The 12421-nt window shown below is 39.5% G+C and overlaps 1 protein-coding gene across 2 annotated transcripts in view; it reads right to left on the reverse strand.

The window, feature by feature from the left end:
* LOC105498962 (vacuolar protein sorting 13 homolog A) overlaps positions 1–12421 on the reverse strand; it is a 246971-nt gene that overhangs the window by 5953 nt on the left and 228597 nt on the right. Inside the window, exons 69-71 of one of the 2 annotated variants that reach the window (XM_071077637.1) lie at positions 11771–11856; positions 8786–8909; positions 7200–7274 (exon numbers count right to left, since the gene is read on the reverse strand). In XM_071077637.1, the coding sequence (XP_070933738.1) occupies positions 7200–7274; positions 8786–8909; positions 11771–11856 (285 nt within the window). Of the gene's footprint in view, positions 1–7199; positions 7275–8785; positions 8910–11770; positions 11857–12421 lie in introns of those variants that run through there. The other variant, XR_011612428.1, reaches the window with a different exon arrangement.

A 12421-nucleotide genomic window follows, 5' to 3' on the forward strand; every position in this document is an offset into this window, starting at 1 on the left:
GTAAATGTAATACACAAACTTTCTACCAGTAATGTCTATTATTATTGTGTATGTATGACAGATCAAGGCCACGGAGGTGATACAGGGCTTATTCTAATATACAAATATTTCACAGAGATGTTTGTGCCTCTTTAACTTAAGAAGAGCCTAGGTTCCTGAGCAAGATGGCCAAACAGGAACAGCTCCAGCCTCCAGCTTCCAGTGCGAGCGACACAGAAGACGGGTGATTTCTGCATTTTCAACTGAGGTACTGGGTTTATCTCACTGGGGAGTGCCGGACAATCAGTGCTGGTCAGCTGGTACAGCCCGACAAGCGAGAGCTGAAGCAGGGCGAGGCATTGCCTCACCTGGGAAGCACAAAGGGGAAGGGAATCCCTTTTCCTAGCCAAGGGAAACTGAGACACACAACACCTGGAAAATTGGGTAACTCCCAACCTAATAGTGCACTTTACCAAGGGTCTTAGCAAACGGCACACCAGGAGATTGTATCCCACACCTGGTCCAGAGGGTCCCACGCCCATGGAGCCTCCCTCATTGCTAGCACAGCAGTCTGAGATCTAACTGCAAGGTGGCAGTGAGGCTGGGGGAGGGGCACCCGCCACTGCTAAGGCTTAAGTAGATAAAGCTGTGGGAAGCTTGAACTGGGTGGAGCCTACCGCAGCTCAAGGAGGCCTGCCTGCCTCTAAAGACTCCCCCTCTGGGGACAGGGCATAGCTAAACAAAAAACAGCAGAAACCTCTGCAGATGTAAATGACCCTGTCTGACAGCTTTGAAGAGAGCAGTGGGTCTCAGCACAGACGTTGAGATCTGAGAATGGACAGACTGCCTGGCTCAAGTGGGTCCCTGACCCCTAAGTAGCCTAACTGGGAGACATCCCCAACTAGGTGCATACTGACACCTCACACCTCACATGGCTGGTGTGAAACGAAGTTTCCAGAGCAAGAATCCGACAGCAACACTTGCTATTCAGCAATATTCTATCTTCTGCAGCCTCCACTGCTGATACCCAGGCAAACAGGGTCTGGAGTGGTCCTCAAGCAAACTCCAACAGATCTGCAGCTGAGCCTCCTGACTGTTAGAAGGAAAACTAACAAACAGAAAGGACACCCACACCAAAACCCCATCAGTATGTCACCAGCATCAAAGACCAAAGGCAGATAAAACCACAAAGATGGGGAAAACGCAGGGCAGAAAAGCTGGAAATTCAAAAAATCAGAGCGCATCTCCCCCTCCAAAGAAACGCAGCTCATCGCCAGCAACGGAACAAAGCTGTATGGAGAATGATTTTGACAAGTTGAGAGAAGAAGGCTTCAGTTGATCAAACTTCTCAGACCTAAAGGAGGAACTACGTAACCAGCACAAAGAAAGAAAAGATGTTAAGGGCAGCCAGAGAGAAAGGTTGGGTTACACACAAAGGGAAGCCCATCAGACTAACAGCAGATCTCTCGGCAGAAACTCTACACGCCAGAAGAGAGTGGGGGCCAATATTCAACATTCTTAAAGAAAAGAATTTTCAACCCAGAATTTCATATCCAGCCAAACTAAGTTGCATAAGTGAAGGAGAAATAAAATCCTTTACAGACAAGCAAATGCTTAGAGATTTTGTCACCACCAGGCCTGCCCTTCAAGAGACCCTGAAAGGAAGCACTAACCATGGAAAGGAACAACCAGTACCAGCCATTGCAAAAACATGCCAAAATGTAAAGACCATCGATGCTAGGAAAAAACTACATCAACTAACGAGCAAAATAACCAGCTAATATCACAGTGACAGGATCAAGTCCACATATAACAATATTAACCTTAAATGTAAATGGACTAAATGGTCCAATTAAAAGACACAGACTGGCAAATTGGATAGAGTCAAGACCCATCAGTTTGCTGGATTCAGGAGACCCATCTCACATGCAGAGACACACATAGGCTCAAAATAAAGGGATGGAGGAAGATATACCAAGCATATGGAAACCAAAAAAAGCAGGGGTTGCAATCCTAGTCTCTGATAAAACAGACTTTAAACCATCAAAGATCAAAAGCGACAAAGAAGGCCATTACATAATGGTAAAGGGATCAATTCAACAGGAAGTGCTAACTATCCTAAATATATATGCACCCAATACAGGAGCACCCAGATTCATAAAGCAAGTCCTTAGAGACTTACAAAGAGACTTAGACTCCCATACAATAATAATGGGAGACTTTAACACCCCACTGTCAACATTAGACAGATCAATGAGACAGAAAGTTAACAAGGATATCCAGGAATTGAACTCAACTCTGCACCAAGTGGACCTAATAGACATCTACAGAACTCTCCACCCTAAATCAACAGAATATACATTCTTCTCAGCACCACATCGCACTTATTCCAAAATTAACCACATAGTTGGAAGTAAAGCACTCCTCAGCAAATGTAAAAGAACAGAAATTATAACAAACTCTCTCAGACCACAGTGCAATCAAACTAGAACTCAGGACTAAGAAACTCAATCAAAACCGCTCAACTACATGGAAACTGAACAACCTGCTCCTGAATGACTATTGGGTACATAATGAAATGAAGGCAGAAATAAAGATGTTCTTTGAAATCAATGAGAACAAAGATACAACATACCAGAATCTCTGGGACACATTTAAAGCAGTGTGTAGAGGGAAATTTATAGCACTAAATGCCCACAAGAGAAAGCTGGAAAGATCTAAAACTGACACCCTAACATCACAATTAAAAGAACTAGAGAAGCAAGAGCACACATTCAAAAGCTAGCAGAAGGCAAGAAATAACTAAGATCAGAGCAGAACTGAAGGAGATAGAGACACAAAAAACCCTCCAAAAAAATCAATGAATCTAGGAGCTGGTTTTTTGAAAAGATCAACAAAATTGATAGACCACTAGCAAGACTAATAAAAAAGAAAAGAGAGAAGAATCAAATAGATGCAATAAAAAATGATAAAGGGAATATCACCACCGACTCCACAGAAATACAAGCTACCATCAGAGAATACTATAAACACCTCTATGCAAATAAACTAGAAAACCTAGAAGAAATGGATAAGTTCCTGGACACTTACACTCTCCCAAGACTAAACCAGGAAGAAGTTGAATCCCTGAATAGACCAATAGCAGGTTCTGAAATTGAGGCAATAATTAATAGCCTACCAACCAAAAAAAGTCCAGGACCAGATGGATTCACAGCCGAATTCTACCAAAGGTACAAGCAGGAGCTGGTGCCATTCCTTCTGAAACTATTCCAATCAACAGAAAAAGAGGGAATCCTCCCTAACTCATTTTATGAGGCCAACATCATCCTGATACCAAAGCCTGGCAGAGACACAACAAAAAAAAGAGAATTTTAGACCATATCCCTGATGAACATCGATGCAAAAATCCTCAATAAAATACTGGCAAACCGAATCTAGCAGCACATCAAAAAGCTTATCCACCATGATCAAGTGGGCTTCATCCCTGGGATGCAAGGCTGGTTCAACATACGCAAATCGATAAACAGAACCAAAGACAAAAACCACATGATTATCTCAATAGATGCAGAAAAGACCTTTGACAAAATTCAACGGCCCTTCATGCTAAAACTCTCAATAAATTCGGTATTGATGGAACGTATCTCAAAATAGTAAGAGCTATTTATGACAAACCTACAGCCAATATTATACTGAATGGGCAAAAACTGGAAGCATTTCCTTTGAAAACTGGCACAAGATAGGGATGCCCTCTCTCACCACTCCTATTCAACATAGTGTTGGAAGTTCTGGCTAGGGCAATCAGGCAAGAGAAAGAAAGGGCATTCAGTTAGGAAAAGAAGAAGTCAAATTGTCCCTGTTTGCAGATGACATGATTGTATATTTAGAAAACCCCATTGTCTCAGCCCAAAATCTCCTTAAGCTGATAAGCAACTTCAGCAAAGTTTCAGGATACAAAATTAATGTGCAAAAATCACAAGCATTTCTCAAAAGAAGACATTCATACAGCCAACAGACACATGAAAAAATGCTCATCATCACTGGCCATCAGAGAAATGCAAATCAAAACCACAATGAGATACCATCTCACACCAGTTAGAATGGCAATCATTAAAAAGTCAGGAAACAACAGGTGCTGGAGAGGATGTGGAGAAATAGGAACACTTTTACACTGTTGGTGGGATTGTAAACTAGTTCAACCATTATGGAAAACAGTATGGTGATTCCTCAAAGATCTAGAACTAGATGTACCATATGATCCAGCCATCCCATTACTGGGTATATACCCAAAGGATTATAAATCATGCTGCTATAAAGACACATGGACACGTATGTTTATTGCGGCACTATTCACAATAGCAAAGACTTGGAATCAACCCAAATGTCCATCAGTGACAGACTGGATTAAGAAAATGTGGCACATATACACCATGGCATACTATGCAGCCATAAAAAAGGATGAGTTCGTGTCCTTTGTAGGGACATGGATGCAGCTGGAAACCATCATTCTTAGCAAACTATCACAAGAACAGAAAACCAAACACCGCATGTTCTCACTCATAGGTGGGAACTGAACAATGAGATCACTTGGACTCGGGAAGGGGAACATCACACACCGGGGCCTATCATGGGGAGGGGGGAGGGGGGAGGGATTGCATTGGGAGTTATACCTGACGTAAATGACGAGTTCATGGGTGCTGACGAGTTGATGGGTGCAGCACACCAAATGGCACAAGTATACATATGTAACAAACCTGCACGTTATGCACATGTACCCTAGAACTTAAAGTATAATAATAATAAAAAAAAATCAGAAGCATTCTTATACACCAGTAACAGACAAACAGCCAAATCATGAATGAACTCCCATTCACAATAGCTTCAAAGAGAATAAAATACCTAGGAATCCAACTTACAAGGGATATAAAGGACCTCTTCAAGGAGAACTACAAACCACTGCTCAGTGAAATAAAAAAGGACACAAACAAATGGAAGAACATACCATGCTCATGGATAGGAAGAATCAATATTGTGAAAATGGCCATACTGCCCAAGGTAATTTATAGATTCAATGCCATCCCCATTAACCTACCAATGACTTTCTTCACAGGATTGGAAAAGAACTGCTTTAAAGTTCATATGGAACCAAAAAAGAGCCTGCATTGCCAAGACAATCCTAAGCCAAAAGAGCAAAGCTGGAGGCATCACGCTACCTGACTTCAAACTATACTACAAGGCTACAGTAGCCAAAACAGCATGCTACTGGTACCAAAACAGAGATACAGACCAATGGAACAGAACACATCCCTCAGAAATAATACCACACATCTACAGCCATCTGATCTTTGACAAACCTGACAAAAACAAGAAATGGGGAAAGGATTCCCTATTTAATAAATGGTGCTGGGAAAATTGGCTAGCCATAAGTAGAAAGCTGAAGCTGGATCTTTTCCTTACTCCTTATACGAAAATTAATTCAAGATGGATTAGAGACTTAAATGTTAGACCTAATACCATAAAAACCCTAGAAGAAAACCTAGGTAGTACCATTCAGGACATACGCATGGGCAAGGACTTCATGTCTAAAACACCAAAAGCACCGGCAACAAAAGCCAAAATGACAAATGGGATCTAATTAAACTAAAGAGCTTCTGCACAGCAAAATAAGCTACCATCAGAGTGAACAGGCAACCTACAGAATGGGAGAAAATTTTTGCAATCTACTCATCTGACAAAGGGCTAATATCCAGAACCTACAAAGAACTCAAACAAATTTACAAGAAAAAAACAAACGACCCCATTAAAAAGTAGGCAAAGGATATGAACAGACATTTCTCAAAAGAAGACATTCATACAGCCAATAGACACATGAAAAAATGCTCATCATCACTGGCCATCAGAGAAATGCAAATCAAAACCACAATGAGATACCATCTCACACCAGTTAGAATGGCAATCATTAAAAAGTCAGAAATAACAGATGCTGGAGAGGATGTGAAGAAACAGGAACATTTTTACACTGTTGGTGGGATTGTAAACTAGTTCAACCATTGTGGAAAACAGTATGGCAATTCCTCAAGGATCTAGAACTAGAAATACCATAGGACCCAGCCATCCCATTACTGGGTATATACCCAAAGGATTATAAATCATGCTGCTATAAAGACACATGCACATGTATGTTTACTGCGGCACTATTCACAATAGCAAAGACTTGGAATCAACCCAAATGTCCATCAGTGACAGACTGGATTAAGAAAATGTGGCACATATACACCATGGCATACTATGCAGCCATAAAAAAGGATGAGTTTGTGTCCTTTGTAGGGACATGGATGCAGCTGGAAACCATCATTCTTAGCAAACTATCGCAAGAACAGAAAACCAAACACCGCATGTTCTCACTCATAGGTGGGAATTGAACAATGAGATCACTTGGACACGGGAAGGGGAACATCACACACCGGGGCCTATTGTGGGGAGGGGGGAAGGGGGAGGGAGGAGGGATGGCATTGGGAGTTATACCTGATGTAAATGACGAGTTGATGGGTGCAGCACACCCACATGGCACATGCATACATATGTAACAAACCTGCACATTGGGCACATGTACCCTAGAACCGAAAGTATAATTAAAAAAAAAAAAAACTGATTTAAGCCCCCCCCCCACCAAAACAAAAGAAGAGCCTACTAAGATAGCCCTAAGATAGGGAAAGATAACTGAATCCAGTAGCCTTCTCTGGATGTCCAAGATTCTATAGTCAAGAAGGACAGAATCAGTATTCAAACTTGGATTTTCTGTCACGCTTGGCTCCTTTTGGTCTGTGTCATGCTATGGCAATTTTTTAAAAAATCACGGTAGCTATGCAGCAGAAAAATCAACAATGTGGGGTTATACTTTCCTGCTGGAGCTGATGGATTAACACTAAAAATAATTTTTGTTTGTTGACTTTTTTAATTAAAAAATTATAGTTAGCATTTAAAGTAAGATGGAATATTCTGGTTTGAAAAGCAAGCGGGTATGCTGAATTGAATCCAGTAAAAAAAAAAAAAAAAAAAGGGAAAATATTACCTGGTTACATATACTAAAATCTGTCAAAACACAAAAGCAAAACAAACAAAAATTCTGAAACAAAATGTATCTACCTTAAAAAATAGTGCACTTACATGGTTTTGGAGTGAGCAGCTCCTACCTTTTTAAATAAAAGATTTATTATATTTACCCTGGCATCCTCTGGGGTCTTGAAGTTAATTATTTTTCCAAACTCTCTGGCATGAAATACAGACTTCACTCGTTCCTATAAACAGAATATATTAATTCATTAAAAAGAAAATCTGGTTGTAAAAATCCATAAAGAAATGCCACAGGCCAGGCATGGTGGCTCACGCCTGTAATCTCAGCACTTTGGGAAGTTGAGGTGGGCAGATCATGAAGTCAGGAGATCGAGACTATCCTGGCTAACACGGTGAAACCCTGTCTCTACTAAAGATACAAAAAAATTAGCTGGGCGTGGTGGCAGGCGCTGTAGTCCCAGCTACTCGGGAGGCTGAGGCAGGAGAAAGGCGTGAACCCAGGAGGCGGAGCTTGCAGTGAGCTGATATCGTGCCACTGCACTCCAGCCTGGGCGACAGACTGAGACTCCATCTCAAAAAAAAGAAAGAAATGCCACAAAGCTTTATTACTGCATGCCTAAAGTATTCATCCACACAAATCATGCACTTTAAAAAAGACAAGAATGAAGAACCAAGAAGAATAAAAACCAATAGAAAAAAAGACTACATTCTATTAATAACACAACCATTATCACTAAACCTAAGTTAAAAAGCTTAAGGTGATATTTCAATTGCTAAAGCCATAAAGGGTTGACATAAAGGATGGGAAGGAGGTAAGTCGGGGAGTAGTGCCACTGTTTTTCCTCTCCACACACAGTTTTGTCTTATACAGTTATTATCTGGCCATAGAATCATGAGTGAATCCAGCTTAAAAATATACACACATGCTAGTCTAACATGTTCTATAAGTAATTCAACTATCCATGCAAATATGGACACTAGAAGAAATTAGCTTCTTCTAATTTAAAAAAAAAAGGATAAGGCTGGGCGCAGTGGCTCATGTCTATAATCACAGCACTTTGGGAGGCTGAGGCAGGCAGATCGCTTGGACCCAGGAATTCAAGACCAGACTGGCCAACCTGGTGAAACACTATCTGTACTAAAAATACAAAAATTAGTCTGGCATGGTGGCACATGCCTGTAGTCCCAGCTACTCAGGAGGCTGAGGCAGGAGAATCACTTGAATCTGGGAGGCGGAGGTTGCAGTGAGCCAAGAGCGCCACTGCGCTCCAGCCTGGGCAACAGGGCGAGGGACTGTCTCAAAAAACAGAATGATTGCAGAATTGTAGATATGAGGTCTCATGAAGAGGTGGAAAGGGAAGAAATCAAAGAGATAAGAGAGTATTAATGTTAGAAAGGGAAAAATAAAAAGCCAGGAAAGCAATATGGACTGGAGTACAGGCTAATAGCCACTACCCATTATTTCATATGTGGGAAGGTGGGGTTCTGTTACTGAACATACAACGAGGGCCCAGGAATGTTATTATCAGTGCAATAGCACAGAAAGCACAGTTTTTCTTGGCCTAGTTTTTTTTTTTTTCTTTAAGCCTGGGTAAGATAGCAGGTATTAAAGGAAAGCCATACCAAGAGAAGGTGACATCTATAAAAGAGGTAGAGCACTGTACAAATAAAAAGGACGATTTCAAAGCATTATTTTCAGTTCCAAGTTTTCAACAAATAAATCTATTCAATATACCTTTGCTTCAATGCGCAATCTTCTCCCATGAACAATGAATGGCTCTTTGGTAAACTCATCAAAGCTATACTGCCACTCACACGTGAGCTGTCCAAATGTTCCCTTTGTTACAAACAATACACCACTGCAAAAACAAAAACAAAAAAACAGAATTCGCTTTAAAATTGAGGCACTTATAGCCGATAACAACAGGATACGAATGAATCTCAAGTGCAAATGCAATATTCATCAACATAGACTATATTCTATATTCTTAATGAATTTAAAAGAACTGAGGGGCCGGGCGCACAGGCTCATGCCTGTAATCCCAGCACTTTGGGAGGCTGAGGCGGGCAAATCACAAGGTCAGGAGATCGAGACCAGCCTGGCTAACATGGTGAAACCCTGTCTCTACCAAAAATACAAAAAAATTAGCCGGGCATGGTGGTGGGAGCCTGTATAGTCCCAGCTACTCGGGAGGCTGAGGCAAGAGAATGGAGAACGGTGTGAATCCAGGAGGCAGAGCTTGCAGTGAGCTGACATCGCACCACTGCACTCGAGCCTGGGCGACAGAGAAAGACTCTGCCTCAAAATAAAATAAAATAAAATTTTAAAAAAGTAAAAAAATAAAAAATAAAAAGAACTGAAACCATAAAGTGTGTTCTCAGATCATAACAGAACTAAACTAGAAACCAAAACAAAAAGATAACAATAGTATTTATAAATGCTTAAAAGTAACACTTCCAAATAATCCAGGGGTCAAAGAATCTCAAAGGAAATTAGAAAATATTTTGAACAGAATGAGAATGAAAATACAACATAAAATTTGTGGGATGCAGCTAACATAATGCTCAATGGGAAATTTATAGCACAACATATTTAGAAAAACTGAAGCACTTATAAAATCAAATATGTAAGGCACGTCATAAGAAACAGGATACATTTACAGAACCAATTATCAGCCAGTATTTGGAGAAATTTTCATATAATTAATGCATTAGAATAAATACTTTCATTTCTAAGGCTCCATGTAATGTATTTCCCAATTACATCAGACAGAAGCTTTTCTAACCATGTTGAACAGAATCATCATACTGAGGGCCTTGGGATGTTCACAAGTAAAATCAAGTCCCATTACTGCCAATTTTAGAGGAAGACTTCAAAAAGCATCATTCTAATTTTTAAATAAATTCTTGTTTTCCCATTTTGAAGAAAGAAACCAAGAAATGAAAATACCTTCTGTCTATAAGAAGTCTATTTAATCCTTCCTTCAAATGTTTTTCTTCTTAATTTTTCTTTCTGATTGAAACATCAATAGTAGGTGCAACCAGAGATTTCTATTAAATTGAGTTAAAGAAACATCTGGCTCCTGGCTAGGATGGAAAAGGAGAAAGCTAGCCAGGATTTATATCTCTCACTTCCATCTTCTGTCCCTGTTCCCCTCCTTTACCAATCCTGGATTACAGGAGCTGATGGAGCAAACCCAGTGGTGCTCCAGGACATCTCCAACCATGCGAAAAATCACAGACAACTGGCCAATGTAGTAGCTATTCCCAGTCCTCATTCAAAGATCCTTTTATCCTCAAACCCGAAACTTGGAAAGGGAATCCCAAGTATAACCATCATGTTTTATTCAACTACAACTAATTCACTTCCCTTACTCTGTCAAGGCACTGTGGCCTCATCTAAAGGAGGTCCACGGCATTGAGGAAAAAAAAGCTTTTAAAATGTTGCAAGATTTGGAACCAAACTTTGCAACTGATTTTGCTTAATGCTGATTAGTTACTTTTCCTTTAGTCAATGGGAAAGTGAGTTACTAAAAACATGATGGAAAATTTTTATGAGCAAAAATGATTGCCAAAGCAATGTCTGCAATTACAAAACTCTAGAAACAAGTTACAGGTAAATTAGTACACATTCCTAAATAAATATTAGGCAGGAATTTACAAATTAAGAAAGATCTCCATATGTTGACATGTAATAACCTTCAAAATATAGATCTCAAGTGAAAAATTAACACTAAGTACATAATGCTATGTATAAGAAACTTTCATCTGCATTAAAATATGTGTGTATGTCTACCTGTAGAGGCACAGACTATTTCAAGAAGGATACAAACGAAACAAGTAAAAAATGGGCTGCCTCTTGGAACTAATATCTGGGGTGGAATGAAGACTTACTTTTTACAGGTATAATTTCTAATATTGTGGAAGTTTTCTACTTGGTGTTACTTTTTAAATAAGAAAATTAAAATAGGGCTATACATTTTAGATTCAGAAATTGAGATTACAACATTAAAAGTGACTGCTTCGTAGTCACCTTGAACCAACACAATGTTCATATAACTTTACCTTTCAATAGTGAACAAAACCATAGATTGACAATTCATTTCTATTTAGCTCTAACTTCTCCCCACTGGCCGTATTTTCACTCTCCACCACCCAGAGACTGCCATCTTACTAATGCACTTGCTCATTCCTTCCCTAGTTTAACAATGACTCCTGTACACTTGCCCCCTGAGGCTATGCCACTGTGTATTTTTGCATGTACCCCTCCACTGTCTATTTGAAGAAGTCGCTGTAGTATCCATCTAAAATTTTATCTGCTTCTACCAGTATATCCACTTACGTTAATCTATATGTATTCTAACAAACAGATACTATCAGAGGACTGCTGACTTCTGGGATAACCTAAAATTGTACACTTTTTCAGCGAGAAGAAAGCTTACTTTTAAGAGGACAGTTTTATGGAATTTCTGCATCCGTTTGAATTGGCTGAAAGAAATACGAAAATATTTGTGTCTGTGCATGACTGTGTTTATCTGTATGCATGCACAAAGCTATGCAGGACATTTATGTAACGTTTAGGGAGTTAGGCTTGTGGAGCGAGAGGACCCAAGAATCATTGTGGCTATATGGAACAAAAGATGAATAACAGATCTTCACCGCATGAGTGGCTGCCAGTTAACCCCTTATCAAATTACATAAGAGAAAGAAAGGAAGTTACCGTCTGGTTATCATTAGCATATCTGTCTTATTGATCATGACGTGGGTAAAATATTTGTATTTTGCAAATCTTCCATTTTCCATGACCTAAAAGAAAAAAGTGAGAGACAATGAGAAAATTGGTAATATTCCTACTGTAATGCAAACAATGTCTTATAGTCCTCTAAGAACCATTTCTCAATGGGGCAAACCATGGACATACAGAAAATGGATTTCATTATTTGTAAAATCACTGCTGTTTCCTTTTTAAAAGCATCGACTTGCACTACTTTATTTAAGATTACTCGGTTGCAGCAATGCCAACCTTTACTGCTAGACTTTTAGAAGCTGATGTTATCTTACAAAGTTTAAATTCAATCTAATGAGGTATTTAACTATTACAGTGACTTTATATTGGAAAATATATTAGTATTTAATATTTGTACAAAAACACATGTAAATACTAACACATATATAAACATATGCATCACATAAATTACTTATTAGCTTCTGCCTTGCCCTAGACATTCCGTATATATCTTACAAACATGCTTTTCTTTGTCCATCTCACAACTCGTTAAAAAATAAAGAGCAGAGAGTTTCTAGACAAACAGGGACCCCAAGGCTTACTTAGCCTTTGAAACAATCTTTATTTTCAAGACTGTTGAAACAC

Source organism: Macaca nemestrina, chromosome 14 (assembly GCF_043159975.1).
Source record: "Macaca nemestrina isolate mMacNem1 chromosome 14, mMacNem.hap1, whole genome shotgun sequence".
NCBI lineage: Eukaryota > Metazoa > Chordata > Mammalia > Primates > Cercopithecidae > Macaca > Macaca nemestrina.